Source organism: Phalacrocorax aristotelis, chromosome 6, assembly GCF_949628215.1.
Source record: "Phalacrocorax aristotelis chromosome 6, bGulAri2.1, whole genome shotgun sequence".
NCBI classification, from domain to species: domain Eukaryota; kingdom Metazoa; phylum Chordata; class Aves; order Suliformes; family Phalacrocoracidae; genus Phalacrocorax; species Phalacrocorax aristotelis.
Genome location: NC_134281.1, coordinates 20,694,857 through 20,709,650, shown reverse-complemented (window position 1 = coordinate 20,709,650; position 14,794 = coordinate 20,694,857). Strand labels below are relative to the sequence as shown.

The 14,794-nt window shown below is 63.7% G+C and overlaps 1 protein-coding gene across 1 annotated transcript; it reads right to left on the bottom strand.

The window, feature by feature from the left end:
* Positions 1-125: 125 nt before the first annotated feature.
* CAMKV (CaM kinase like vesicle associated) lies at positions 126-7,432 on the bottom strand. Its single transcript, XM_075096483.1, has 11 exons — positions 7,353-7,432; positions 4,180-4,288; positions 2,858-2,989; positions 2,707-2,781; positions 2,492-2,630; positions 2,294-2,414; positions 1,833-1,908; positions 1,615-1,751; positions 1,453-1,531; positions 1,293-1,380; positions 126-1,076 (listed from the first exon to the last, which is right to left on the bottom strand). The coding sequence occupies exons 2-11, from the start codon at positions 4,272-4,274 to the stop codon at positions 831-833; spliced, it is 1,188 nt and encodes a 395-aa protein (XP_074952584.1). The 5' UTR covers positions 4,275-4,288; positions 7,353-7,432; the 3' UTR covers positions 126-830.
* Between the last annotated feature and the right edge of the window lie 7,362 nt (positions 7,433-14,794).

The following is a 14,794-nucleotide window of genomic DNA, read 5'->3' as shown; positions in this document are numbered from 1 at the left end:
GGCGGCCGTGTCGCCTCCAGCCTGCCTGGGCCGCCCCACCATGTGCCGCCGGCCGGCGCGGGAGGAAGGGAGGTGGGCTGCCGGCACCCAGGGCCCCACAGAGAGACAGGGCAGGCGGCGCTGGTGCTGTCTCAGTTTGTCCTCAGCGGGGTCTTTATTTGCCAGAGAAACAGCGCGTGGAGGTACACGGGGAGGGGAGTGCTGGCGGCAGCCGCAGGCAGAGCCGGCCCTGCAGGCATGCAGCTGCGAGGGAGGGAAGCCGAGTCCGGGGAGGACGGGGGACACGAGGGGCGTCCGTTTGGGATCCTCCACACACAAAGCGGGGGGGGGGGGGCTGTGTGGCTGCCCCCGGGGCAGGGGCGGGGCCCCCGTGCTCCCTCACCCCCTGCAACGCACACACATACCCCCAGGACCCCAGGACGGAGAGGGGGTGCTCTGCCTGATGGGGCCCCCCCTCCGTCCCCACCGCCGGTCCCGCACATGCACGCGTGTCCCGGGAGGCCCCGCACGACGCCCACGTTCACCCCCACCCCTGCGGCCGGGGATGGAAGGTGGGGCTGCCCCGTACCTCTGGGCATCCCTTGGGGGGGGGGGGGCGGGGCGGCGGCAGGGGACAGACTGAGAGAGCGGGGTGGGGACAGACCGACCGGCAAAGCCACGGAGGGGGCCAGGAGGGGCCGGGGGGACGCCGGGGAGGGCGGGCTCCATGCAGGGCTCTGCCCCGCGGCCGGCTCTCCGGCGGGGCACGTAGAAAAAGAGGGCAGGCGGGGGAGACACACGACCATGCCGGGGGCTATGTACAGAGTGGGGGGCGCTGGGGCCGCGGCCACTCAGCCGGTCTGCTCGAAGGGGGACGCGGTGGTGGCAGCGGCGGCGGCCCCGTCCCCATTACACGTGGTGGCGGGCGGCGTTCCGGGGGCCGGGGGCTGCGGGGCGGCAGGCGGTGTGCTGGGGGCCGCGGGGGCCGCAGTGTCCGTGGCGGCAGTGGAGGCGGCAGTGGTGGCCGACGCCGGGGTCGTCTCTGTCTGCTCAGGCGCCCGCAGGCGCTTCATGAGCGTGGTCACTCGCACTGCTTTCTGTGGGGTGCAGAGACAGGGTGTCGTGGGGCACAGGTTCTCCCCTGCCCACAGGCCCCTCACCAGGGCATGGAGTTCCCCACTAGGGGTGCCTTCTGGGGGCTGGCGGGGTCGCAGGGGTTGGCAGACCCCCCCATCCCCAAGGCCAACAGCCCTGTGATGGGGGAATGGGCTCGGCTGAGAGGGGAAACTGAGGCACGGTGTGCCCCCACCCACCTTCCACTTGGCCCGAGCGAAGTTCTTCTCAATCTGGGCACAGACACCATCCTTGATGTTCTTGTCAGAGGCGGCATTGCCGGAGATCCTGGGGAGGCAGGGAGGGGTGAGCAGCCCCCACCAGCCCCCCCGACCCCCACCCACCACTGCTGCCCCTCACCACTCATGGGAGATGGCCTCCTCTGCCGTGATCCGCTGGTCCTGCTCCACCTCCATCAGGCGTGTCACCAGCTCCTTGGCTGGGGGCACAGCAGGGGGAAGTCAGCGCTGGGGGGACACACAATGTGGGACCCCATGTCCCCCTACCTGGTGCAGGGCTCACCTGCTTGCGAGATGTCATCCCAGTATGGTGGGTCAAACTCATAGTCCCCAGCCAGGATTTTGCGGAAGAGGTTCTTGTCATGGTTCTCGTAGTCTTCCTCGTCTGCCTCCTCGTAGAAGGGGGGGTTCCCCGAGAGGCTGGGGGATGGTGCAGAGAGCTTAGCCTGGTCCCAGGCCCCCAGCCCCCCGCAGGTGCCCCAGCCCTTGCCCCACACTCACAGGATGTACATGATGACGCCAATGGCCCAGCAGTCCACCGGCCGCCCGTACCGCTGCCGCCCCACCACCTCTGGAGCTGTGAGGGACAGGAAAGCGGCCCTGCCCCGGGGTCCCCATCCTCTGGCCCCTCATCCCCAGGGTGATGGGGAGAGGGATGGACCCACCAGGAGCACCCAGCATCAGCCCCCAGGGTGACAGAAGTGGCAGGAACCTGCCAGGAGTACCCAGGATCAGCCCTGGGGTGATGAGGAGTGGGAGGGACCCACCGGGAGCACCCAGGATCAGGCCCCCAGGTGATGGGGAGGAGGAGGAAGGACCTGCCAGGAGCACCCGTGACCATCAGGAGGGACCTGATGGGAGTCCCCGGACCAGTCCCCAGGGTGGCGGGGAGCATCAGGGATCTGCTGGGACCCTGGCAGCACCACCCACCCCATGCGCCGGCCCAGCTGGTTCTCACCCACCCAGGTACTCGGGGGTGCCGCAGGGCTCCTTGATGAGCCCATTCTCCAGCTTGGCCAGGTGGAAGTCGCTTATGACAATCTTGGAGTTCTTCAGGCGGTTATAGTACACCAGGTTCTCCAGCTGCCAGCACAGGGGCCGTGAGCACCGGGGCGGGGGGCACACCAGCACCCACGGGTTCTCCCACACCCCCCACCCACCTTGAGGTTCCTGTGGACAATCTTGAGCGAGTGCAGGTAGGCGACGGCTTCCAGCACCTGCCGGATGACGTTGCTGGTGTCCTTCTCTGAATAGTAACCCTGGTCCAGGATCCAGTCGAAGACCTCCCGGCCAGTAGCCCTGCCAACAGCAGCTCTGCCAAGACCCACCGGCGGAGGCACCCCCAGCCAGGCCCCCCCATACCCCACAAACTTACAGCTCCAGGAAGATAAAATACTCCTTGCGGGTGATGTAGACATCCACCAGTTGCAGGATGTTGGGGTGCTTCACCCTGTGGAGTGATGGGGGGTGAGCAGGGGCTCCTCGTTTTGCCCAGCGGCATGGGAGCCCCCCAGTCCTGCACTCACATTTTGAGGATGATGATCTCGTTTTTGGCCGCCTTCCGCACTTTCCGCCCATCCCGCTTCAGAAACTTCTTACAGGTGTACAGCTTCCCTGTCGTCTTCTCCTTGGCCCGGAAGATTTCACAGAACTCTTCCCTGGAAGGGCACCCACAGCCATCACCCCCGCAAGGACCACCAAGCTTGGGGCACTCAGGTGGTCCCCAGGCCCACCAGCATCCCCCCCATCCAGCAGGAGGGGAGATGCCACAGGGATGGAAGGCAGGTGCAGCTAAAAACCTCTCTGGAGCAGACGGGGAAAAAAGGGGGCAGTGAGAAGGAATCAATATGGAGAAGGAATCAATATGGAATGAGCAAATTGATAGGGAAGGGGGAAAATTTACAGACTAAAAAGCCCCCTCCCTATGGCAGCCGGGGTAGGACCCGCCATGAAGCCACCTGTGCCAAGGCAGAAAAACAGCACACCCCGACATCGATGTGAGTGCTGCGGTCAGGAAGAAAGAAGGGAAGATGCGCCGTTTGCCTGGGGATGCTGCAATATTTCTGTTCTATTATTAATGGTGCTCGAGCCCATCGGCCAGGTGGGAGCTGGGGGGGGGCCCACAAGGGAGGCACTAAGCACCGCTCTGGCAAAGTCTTTGGCTTTCCAACCCCTCTAGCCATGCCAAAATCCTCCTGGCCACTTCCCTGGGACCCATGGGCCTTGGGAAAGGCTGCCCAGAGGCTGGGGTAAAGCTCTGAGAGCACCTGAAAAGGTCCCCGCTGCCACCTAGCATTACCCTGCCAGGTGTGACCCACGGCCAAGTGGTCCTGGTGTTTCAGAGGGTGATGGAAAAATTTCTGGCACGTGATTTGGGGTCAAACTGCTCTCAGCAGGTCTGGGGGCTTAATTTTGTGGAATGCTTCCTAATGGGTCCCCCAGCACGGCAATAAAAGTTGGGGGGAAGCAGCAGTGCTCCGCTCGCCCTCAGATGACATCTGCCCTTTCCTTTGCTGGAGCAGAACCCTTCTTCTTCCCGGAGCACTTGGTGGAGCCAGGTTTGTGCAGAATTGCTGCAATCCCCACAGATCTTGCGGGGAGGAGGAAGGAATACAGGGAGCCGCCTGGCTGCAGCTGGCAGCAGCAGGGAACCCTTGTTGCCCTCCTTGGAGCTGGCAGTGAACACCCCCATGCACCCGCCAGCAAGAGGGATTAGTTAAGGAACAGCCACCCCAAAATATGCCCTGCCTGTCCCAGCTGCGGACTGGCACCCCGAAAGCCCCCATGGGCAGCTTTGTGCTGCCTCTCAGCCCAGGGCACCCCTGGGGCCAGGGAGGCACCAACTCACGTTTTGATGACCTGGCCCAGGTCATATCTGTCGGTCACCTCAGACGGCTGGTTATAATCTTTCTTGTCTCCCAGTGTCACGCAGCCAAACGGCATCGCAGGGCCCGGTGCTGGCAGGGCAGGGAGAGGCGGTGAGCACCCCGGCACCACTGGCCCCCCTAGGGCCGTGCCAGGCCCCCCCCCCAAGCCACATTAATTAATGTAAAACCATGGTAGCTGCTCATGCTCCCTGGGTGCCACAAGCCACCACCTGCCCAGCCCCACAATCTGTGTCCATCCCTGCAGCATCTGGCCCCTCTGCCTGGGCTCAGACTACTGGCACAGCCACAGGCCAGCTCCTCCGGCTCTTGTTTGCGGATCATTAATGATTTGTTAAGTAGCCAGGGCTAGCACAGAAGCCTGGAGCACCCGCTGGGGAGGCAAGCAGAGGCAAACAGACCCTTTCCCATTTCTCAACCCAGTTTTGCCCCGCGGTGACATTTCTGTAGCTGGGGCTTTCCCAGGCTGAGCATCATTGCACACCATCACATGTGCAGCGAGTTACACCAGCCTCAGCACCCCAACCCTTACCAGCCCTGACAGTCCCACTTCAACACCAGGCAGGTGGGCACCACGGTTCAGCGGCGCCAGCCCTCCTGCCACCAGCAGCAGGCAGAACACCAGCCCTGGCATGTGGTGGCATGTTTTGCCCCTTGCTTTCTTGCCAGGAACCTTTCGAAACCAGACCCTTCTTGGAAGCTTCCCAGCAAAAAATTGGTCCCATAAAGTGATTTTTTCCCTTTTCCCACTCCATTACCAGGAGGAAGTTTCAACTGATGTTATTTTCTGACAGCTTAGGAGAAAGGGCTCCCAGGCCCCGCAGCCCTTTTGGGTGGGCCCAAGGAGGACCCCACGATGAGATGCTGGCACGACGCTGGAGGCACACATCACCTGGTGCTAAAGCTCCCAAAACACCATGCTGCAACATGTTGGCCTCGTCATACCATGCCAGCAGCGCCCAGGGCCCAGTGGCAAGGGCTGCGGGCAGGATGGCAGTGTGGGATGCGGGAGCCGGCATCTCGGGTACCCAAGCACTGAGCCTGTTGCTATGGCAATGGGAGCTGGAGATGCAGAAAGCAGCACATCCTTTGGAGGGGGCAGGGACGGGCAGCACCCGACCCACCTGTGGGTGCATGGCTCTGTCCCTACTATGCAGGCCACAGGAGGAAGGTGGTCCTGCCCACAGCACCCAGGAAATGCACCTAAGCTCCCTGGGGTGATTGACCCCAAATCTGGGTGAGACGTGGGTGCACTGACCTGGGGAACGGGGCCTCCCTGCCTCCATCCCTCAGGGCTGACCTGCCTCTGTGCCTGCCTGAGTGATGCCTGCAGGATGGGTGCACCCGGGCACCCTCCTGCTCAGAAAACCCATACCAGGCAAGAGCACCATTCCCCATCCCGCCCAGGGTGCGTCCACTCCCAAAAGAGAAGCAGAGCACCCATGGGACGCCTTTCCCCATGCCGCAGACCGGGTGAGACCTTCCAGCCCACGCTTGGCTCATCCCAACAGCCACCCCAGCAAACATGCCCTGCCTGGCACCTCTGAGTCCCTGTTGCCAGCATGCTATGCCACTGCCCAGCCAAGGGGGACGAGGGCTGTCCTGGCAGCCGCTGGTGTGGCTGCGGGCTCTGTGCTGCGGGCCAGCAGAGGCAGGGCTGGCCTGCAGGCGGGTGGGAAGGCTGCCAGCACCAGCGGTGCGATGCCAGGATTAGCCAGGAAGGGGACCCGGGCGGGATGATATATCATGATTTTATTGCTGTCTCTGACAGCAGTCAGCTAATCTGTGCTCTTAAAATTATTTCCTGTTGGTTTAGCAGGGATCCATCCTGCCGATGCTGAGCACCAGCACCCTCCCCTGCCCCAGGCTGGCTCAGGGGAGGCTCAGCATGCCTGGGGTACCCCACAAGGGAGGTTGGCACCCAGCCCCACAACAAGGCCAGCACCTGCACCCCACAGGTGAGAGCACCCCTGCAGTGGGAGGGGCACCCAGGCAAGGGGTGGGTGAAGGGGTGAGTGCTCCCTCCCTGGGGTGCTGGGGGGGAGAGGCTGGGTGCTGCGCTGGCACCTGTGTGCAGCCAGACCACCCCCCCAAAGCATCTAATTTGGGAGCAGAAGCAACAGCGGGTGTAAGACAATAGCAGGGAAGTGGGTGGCCGGGTGCGGATGGCACGGAGGGATGACGCAGCCGCGCAGCCCTCGCTAGTGGGCCCCCTGAGCCCCCCCGAGTCCCGGCTCTGCCCCAGGCGTGGGGTGCCACCGGACGGGGCTCCGTTTCCAGCTCTGCTTCCACCTGCAGCCGCCCTGGACGTGTCCATGGGGGGAGTCCCCGCTGCTATCCCGCCTCCCCCACCCCCGCAGCCCGGGGGAAGAATGTACCGGGGAGAGGCATAAACGCAACCGGGCCGAGATGAACCCAAATTTGCTAGAGCAGGCAGCAGGCAGGCAGCGGCAGGTAGAGGGGCTGCGCTAGCCCCGCGGTGCCTGCAGGAGCGGCCCGGGCTGGAGCAGAGGCAGGGCTGGGGGAGCCCCAATTCCCGCCGGGCCGGTGCCCGCCGCCCCCCAGCCCCGGGGGGGTGCGGAGGTGCAGCCCGGGCCCTGCACCGCAGGAGAGGTTTCAGCCGTGGCCGGCTCGTAGTGATGCGGCAGCGGGAAGGGAGCAGGCTGCGGGAGAGAGGGGCAAGGGACCGGCCCGGGAGGGGATGTTCGGCGGTGGGGGTGCGGCAGTCCCCGGGATCACCTCCCCCCACGGGGCCAGCCCGGATCTCCGGGCTCCGCGCCGGACGCGGGGGCGGCACCGGGACAGGAGCGACCCGGGGGAGCGAGGGGGCAGGCGCGGGGTGGGGGGGGGTCTCCGGTATCGCGCCGTGCCCCGTGGCGCCCGTCGAGGCTCGGGGTCCAGCGGGAAACGGGGTGGCGGCGGGGGCGGTGAAGCAGCGGGCGGCCGTCGGGGCGCACACGAAGCGGCACGACCCCGCCGAGGTGCCCCGCTCCACCGGGGCTGGGGGGCAGCCCCGGGCCAATAAGTGCCAAATCCCAGTAACGCCCCCACCCCGGGCCCGGCCCCCCTCGTCCACGGCACGGAGCGACACGGCTGGGCTCAGCCCGGGACTGTCCCGGCGCGGCGCCGCGCTCACCTGCACGTCTCTCCGACCGCAAAGCGGGGCCGCGGCCCGGAGGGGGGGGGCCCTGCGCTCCTCCCTCTCGCGCGGGGCCGGTGCCGAGCCGAGCCGAGCCGAGCCGAGCCGAGCCGAGCCGTCGGTCCGTCGCGGCGCGGCCCCGCGCGCCCGGCGCGGCAAATTGGGGGGGGGGGGGGGGGGGGGCGGGAGGAGGGGCGGGACCGCTGGGGACCGCCCCCCGGGGCGCCCCGCCCCGCCCCGCCCCTGACGTCACCGCCAAACTTCGCGCCCCGCCCGTCGGGCGCGGGAGAGGCACCTGAGGGGACGTGTTACGCGTGGGACCGGGACTCTCCCTGGCACGGCAGTGTCACCTGGGACGGCCCCTGCCCCACGAGGAGAGCGGCGACGGCGGCAAAGTCACCAAAACCGGGCTGGGGCACTGCCAGGCCTCAAGGAGTGGAGCCCATGTGGCGGCAGCAGCGGCTCAGGGGACGTGTGTAAATGCATGTGAGTCCCTGTGGCTTGCTCCGTTCCAGCTGCAGCCCAGCCAGGTGAGCCTCAGCTGCCTACGGATGTCCCCTGAGCCACTGCCTGTCCCCACTGTCCCTGTACGAGCTCCTCAGCCCCGAGGTGGCCGCCCAAAGGGGTGCCTTGTGGGCCGCATCCCGCCAAGCCCCAATAGCCGGGGCAGCCCTGGTGTCACAGCAGGCTTTACTGAGATGGTGGGGACTGGTGCGAGATACAGAGCACCTGAGTGAGCAAGGGTCCCCTGGGCTGTGCCATGGCCACTGGCCATGGGTGGGACAGGAAAGGATGGGGTGGATGGGATAGAATGGGATAGCACAGGTGGGGTGGGATGGGATGGGACAGGGTGGACAGGGAGGGAGCGGCTTATTAGCAGTGCTGAGCGTGGGCTCAGTGTCACAGGTACCTGCCCCCTGAAGGCACTAAGGCACCATGAAAAGGTGGGCAGGCACACAGTCCTGCCTCTGTGCCATGATCCTGTGGGAACCAGCAACCTCCCTTATACCCCTTCCCCATCTGTGGGGTCAAAGGCCGTGGTTGCTCCCCTCCAGACAGGGATTGTTTGCACCCCATGGTCTGGGCAAAGGGGCAAGAAAGGGGTGATGTCCACTCAGTGCTGCAGGGCCACCCCAATATGCGTAACTCTGGCAGCATGGCCGCAGGGGTGCAGCGGGGCCCCAGATCCTTCCCCCAGCCCCCGGAGCACCTCGCTTCACATGCAATGCAGCCGTGTGTGCAGATTCTCTCAAATGGCTGTGTGCTGCGCACTGGCATTTGCGGCCCATACAGTGCTGCTTCTGAGCTGTACCCCCCCTCATGTCCCTGCACCCGCTAAACCCCAGACCCCCAAAACCACCCAGCCTGTGACATCCTGAGCTGCCATGGGGAAGTGACCATCTTCGTAAGGCCCACAGCCCCCTGAGCCTGGGTCAGGCAGGCCCATGGACAGGGGACGCCAGGGTCCGTCCCCAAAGCCAGCATCTCACTTCTGTGCACAGGGAGACCAGCCAGCACCCCAAGGCAGAGGCAGCCCAGGGCATCGCCTGCACCCATCCCCTGTGTGCCCACTGCCACTGGGCCCACTGCCACCCTTGCCAGGTAATTAACAACACTTGAGAGTGGGGGAATTAGCAGGGCACCATAGTTTGAGCTTCTAATCAAGAGTTTAATCATACCAGCTGGCAGCAGTGCGGTGCAGTTATTAATCTTTGCACCTCGCGGGAACCTGGAGTGTAACTCTCAATTACCCAGCAGGCGCACGGCATGGCTCAGGGCTGCCCAGCAGTGGCTCACAGCATGAAGGATGGGCCAGCACTCCTCCAGTGTCCCTTGGCCTGGCTCATGCCTGTTGCCTCCCAGCACCAGCCTCCTGCCTGTGGCAAAACAGCCCCAGGCTCCCGTCATTGCATACTCAATCCCCTCCTGGTCCTGGCTCTGCCTGGGCTCTCAGGCCACCCCATGCACCATTTTGGGCTGATCAGCTCTGTTGAGCCCAACAGCATGTGTTCCTGTTGTGCCCTGCCCCTCTGCCCCAGGCACCCACTACCCAGTGTACCCACCACCCCATGCACCCTCTGCCCCACGCACCCACTGCCCCATGCACTCACCACCCAGTGTACCCATCGCCCCATGCACCCACTGCCCTGTGTACCTACTGTCCCCTGCACCCCCTGCCCTGTGAATCCACCACCCTGTGCACCCCCCACCCTGCACACCCACTGACCCATGTACCTGCTACCCTGTGCATCCACTTCCCCATGCACCGACTGTCCTATATACCCACTGCCCTGTGCACCCACCACCCTTCCCGCTGCCCTGTGGTGAGCCCAGAGCTGGGTGCAGGGTGACATGGCCAGTCTGGGGTGACATTTCCTACAGGACCCATGCAGTGAGCCAGCCTGGGCTGCCCAAGGTGGGGGTGCGAGGGCTGGGGGCGCCCAGCTGTACCTCTCTGCCTGGGGTGAAGGGACATGGGGTGGGGGACACTCAGCCGTACCCCTCTGCCCCAGGAGGGGTGGAGCAGGTGTGGGGCCAGCCCGGCCTGGCAGGCCAGTGCTGAGCAGCACGCAGTGGGGTGCAGTGGGGGGGGGTGTGTGTGCAGCGTGTCCGTGACTCAAACACCACGCGGCACTGCATCCCTGCGTGCTCACCATCACCATGGCAACCGCCAGGAAATCAGCAATAATTGCTCATGTTGGCCCGGCAACGGGGCCAAATAAACCCCATCCCTCCTTTCAGGGTGCTGGCGGGGGGGGCGGGGGCGAGAAAAAAGGGGGAGTAGCCTCTGATCACCACCCCCAGCCCTTTATTGGAGTCAGTAATAGTGGGGGTGCACAGTGGTGGGGCCCTCCCCATCGACAGCCCACAGCACCTATGGGCCCCGGAAGGTGTCAAGGGAGGCAGCCAGTGAGCCACTCAGCCAGGCGGCCACGTGGTGGCAGAGGGTGGCTTTGGGGCGGGGGGGGGGGCCCAGCTCGGCAGCCAGGCACTGGGGGAAGCCATGCAGCAGCGTGGCACTCCCCGCCAGCAGCCAGTAGGGTGGGGGGTGGCTGGCGGGGCCAGAACAGCACAGGCTGTGGGCCACCTCTTCCAGCAGCCTTGCCCTGGCAGCCCCAGGGTGGTGGGGGCTAGCAGTGCCTTGGGACAACGGAACTGCTGGTCCCCTAGGAGCAGCCCCAAGGCACTGGGCAGGGTGAGGGGCAGGCCCCCCTCCCGGTAGGACACAGCAGCGGGTCTCCTTCAAGCAGCACAGGGGATCGGTGCCCAGGTGGACCCCACAGGACCCCAGCAGCCATCCCAGGTAGCGGGTGAGGGCATACCTAGCCATGTCCAGGTGGAAGGTGGTGTGAGGCAGTGCATAGCCCTCCTGCACTCCTGCCGCTTAGGAGGTGCCAGCACCATACTGGCGATGCGGCCATAGCAGTAGGCGGTGAGCAGGGAGTGGGGCAGCACCAGCATGGCCAGCATGCTGAAGACCTTGAAAAGCAGCTTGGCCACCTTCTCCCAGTTAGTGGCAAGGGACAGCAGGGCATCCATGACCAGCACCACCACCTCCTTGGGGCAGACACCCAGGTCCCAGCAGAGAACACAGTGCCACAGCTCCTCTAGTCTGTCCCAGCTGGTGACCACACCATGAGTGAGGATGGGGCTGCCCCCCACATGGCTGGACACCATGGACCACAGCTGCTCGTCCCCAGCCAGCCTGCTCCTGGTGTAGCCCATCTCTGTGTTGATGATGACTATGCACAAAGCCTTGTACCTCTCCACTGGCTTGGCCCCCATCGCATCTAGGGCTGGCTATGGTCCTGGGAGCCCTGCCCTGGGGGGCCCAGTCACCATAGCAATCACCTGCATCACAGTGATGACATCACGCATGCTATTGTAATTTTGTTCCCCTTCCCACTGGAAGACCTTTGGGGATCCTCTGAGATTCCCAAGGGCAGTACCTACTCCCAGAGAGGCTCTTGTGTCAGTAGGGATGAGGGCACAGGGAAGCTGTTCAGAATGAGGATTTTCATGTGCAAATCGAGTGGGTCTCCTTGCTAGGAGAGAACCAGCCCTGGGGAGAGGACTGGAACCAGGACAGGATGCGGCTGGTGCTGGTCCTGAGCAGGTGCTGAGATGGGCCAAGCCTCCCTGGCTGAGGGCAAATACTGTCTGTGGGGCAGAAAAAGGAGAAAAAGATGTTTGTTACAGACTGGAAGGCTTCAGGCTAAAGAAAAGCTCCTTGTGGGCCAGCAAGCTGCATGGAGCCAGCAGAGTTCCCCAAGGGCCACCAAAGCTCCCTGGGAGCCATTGGAGCTCCCCAGGGACCAGCAGAGCTCCAGATGGGTGCAGGGGTGCCCTGAGCAGTGCAGGTGCCCGTAGGTACGGGCGTCAGCACCAGGTGGGGAGGACAGGGGTACCAAGGCTGGGTCCTGGGGCTGGGCACGTAGCCTGCCCAGGGTGTGGGCAGTGAGGGCTGGGGAGGCTGGGGTGCAGGCAGCCCCCCCGCTGCTTGCAGGCGTCATTAGCAAAACTTGCTGGTTTCTAAAAATGGCGGTGCGGCGGCTGCTCTTCACACCCGCTCCCCAGCGCTCTGGCAGCCACTAAAAACAGCTCAGCTCTGCCTGCTGCCTCCTGTCACCTCTCGTTGGGCTGGCTAATGCCAGAGACCACTGCTCTGCTCAAACACTGATTCAGCACAAATTTGTCTCTCTCCAATTCCGCCTCACTTCCATCTGCCCGGCGGGCTGTGGAGGAGGTAAAAGGGGGGCACGCTGCCCACCTGTGTGGCACCTGTTTTGCCACCAGCCTTTGCACCTGCTTTGTCCTGAGGAGCCCAAAACCACCACCAGCACATGGTGCCATTGCAGCAGCACTGGCAAACACCATTGCAGTGTATCCCTGGGTGCTGCTGGCAACGGGATTGTGCTGGGGTCCGCCTGTGGTCCTACAGCCCCGTGCACGGCCACTCATGTTTTATAGATGGCTCTGATTTTAATAATTAATGCCTGCTAACAACAGCACTTTCCCTAAATAAAACATTTAAAGTGCTGTGTGTGCAAGGCCAGCTGCTGGGGTAGGATGCTGGCTGCTCTGCTGCAGCCGTGGTGGGTGGGCATGGCATGACGTAGCATGGCACGGCATGGCACGGCATGGCACGGCATGGCTGCACATGCCCACACCTCAACTGGTGCTCCATAAACCATGCCCAGCCATGCAGCACCTTAGGGTGCCACTTACTCGGTGCCCAACCTTGGGTGCCCACCTGTGCCCAGGGAGCACCTCTGAGACGCGCCCGAGCTGTGGCAGGTGCCATACGAGATGCCACCCTGAGATGTCCCCTGCCTGTCCCCTGTGCCATGGCAGCATGCGCAGCACCAGCACTGATCCCGGCCAGCAGCAGCTGGCAACAACAGGCAGGGGCAGGCAGCGGCAGACAGGGGTAGGCACTTGTGAGCATGGCATTAAAGGCTAGGCACTTGCTCCTTGCTTCCTGCAGCATAATTAGGGCAGGATAAATGCGTATTAGCATAAAATCTGTCATCTCTGCAAGCACATTTGCAAGGAGGGGGGCCAGCCTAAGGCAGGGCCTCTCCTCACACACGTCACCGTAATCACGCAAGCCTCGTCAGCTAACGAGCAGTTCCCTGCACCACCCCACCGCAGGGCACTGACAGCCCTGCCTCAGGTAGGGTGCCTTTGGGGCTGCCCCTCATGTCGTGGGGCAGTAGGCCTGGCACCCATCTGCCACCTGACTGCAGCCCTGGGCACCCACTGTGCCCCATGCTGAGGACCCAGGGTGCCTGTCTGTCCATCCGTCCATCCATCCATCCCTCGCTCCCTCCCTGCATCCTGGCTGCTGGTGGTGCCCCAGCTGGCCACCCCGGCTGCACCCCTGCTGTTGCCCCAGTGCCCAGCATCCCCCAGCACTGGCGCTCAGCATCCCCCAGCACCTCCCGCTTCTGATCCAGCCCATAATAACTGCGTGGAGCTGGGCCCTTCCTGTTGCCACAGCAACTTGGCAGCCTAGCCAAATAGTGCTGCTTGACCTCACACGGGCAGGGCTAGCACCCACACTGAGGGCACGGCCACCCAGAAACCCGGGTCAGGGGGGGAAGCGTGGCCTCACCACAGCGAAACTGAGGCACAGTCCTGGCAGACCCCCTGACTGCAGGATGCTGGGACCCAGCCGTACTAAAAATACCCGCCCACAAGCGGCGGTGGAGCTGTGCAGGTGCAAGGCACTTGTGGAGACGGACAGCTTGGCTGATGGGAGCTGATGCAGCCCCAGGCTCCGGTGCCACTTAATGAGCAGCCAAGGAGGTTTTATTTAAAGCTGGTGCTGGCTGCACGACCTGCATGTCTGGCAACAGACAAGGAACCGGTGACCATAGGCTGAGGCATATTTCAGCATCCCCTGATGATCCTGGACTTGCCCCAAGCATCCCCTGCTCATCCCTCCATTCCCAAACCCTACCCTTGCCCCCTGCTCTGAGGTCTGGACATAGACCCAGGGGGGTGATCACTGGCCACCTTATCTCTCTCAGTGCCTTGTTCTAGGGTATTTTTGCCCCAAAACTGGGGAGGAGGGGACCTCCTGATCAGGACAAACTCCTTGAAGATGTGACACCTTCCACCAGTGTCAGCAAAAGCAGCAGAGGAAGCCGGACCATGTGGCAGCAAGCATTGGTGGGGCGCTCAGCTGCTCTCCCCTGCTCCTGGGTAGCTGCAACGCCAGACTCCAGGCATGCCCTGGAGCATGACCTGCACAGGCAGTGGCTGAAGCAATTAGGGTGTAATTAAGTGAGGCTGGTTATGATGCTCTGGTGTCTCCCACCAGGGTCCCATGCAGGTGGGCAGGGTAGGCAGCCATGTCCAAAAGAAGGCACTGCAGGCTGGGCATCCCCAAGTCTGTCACCATGATCCCATGGCCTGGGCACCATGATCCTGGGGGTGCTTTGATCCCTGGAGTGCCATGGTCCCATGCCCAGGACACCATGATCCCAGACGCACCTTGATGCCAGGCACACTGTAATCTGTGCCCTGGGCTCCATGACACCAGTGGCACTGTGATCCCATGCCCAGGCAACTGTGATCCCAAGGGCACCCTGATCCCATGCCCAGGCACCCATCATCCCAGGAGTATTGTGATCCCAGGGCCACCATGACCCACATCCTGGGCAGTGGGATCACAGGGGCACCATAAACATCCACCGTCTTGTGCCTGCAGCCCACCATAGCCATGAAGCCAGGCAGGTGCCTCGAGCCCACCCAGCTGTCAGAGCTGCTGGTAGAACCACCGGGGCTATATTTAGCCACAACTGAATAGGGTGGGAGAGGGATTTTTGGGAAAATCCTTTTTCTTGATGCCAGCATCACCTCCCAGATGCCACCTCCTAGATGCCTGGGTCCCCCCTGAGCACAAGGGACCCAAAGTTCATAGGGTGGCC

Coding starts and splice junctions, on each gene's coding strand:
- CAMKV (XM_075096483.1), bottom strand. CDS start 4,274: ATGCCGTTTGGCTGCGTGACACTGGGAGACAAGAAAGATTATAACCAG. Junction 2,990..4,179: donor CTGGGCCAGGTCATCAAAAC/GTGAGTTGGTGC, acceptor GTGCCCTTCCAG/GGAAGAGTTCTGTGAAATCT. Junction 1,381..1,452: donor GAGGCCATCTCCCATGAGTG/GTGAGGGGCAGC, acceptor CTGCCTCCCCAG/GATCTCCGGCAATGCCGCCT.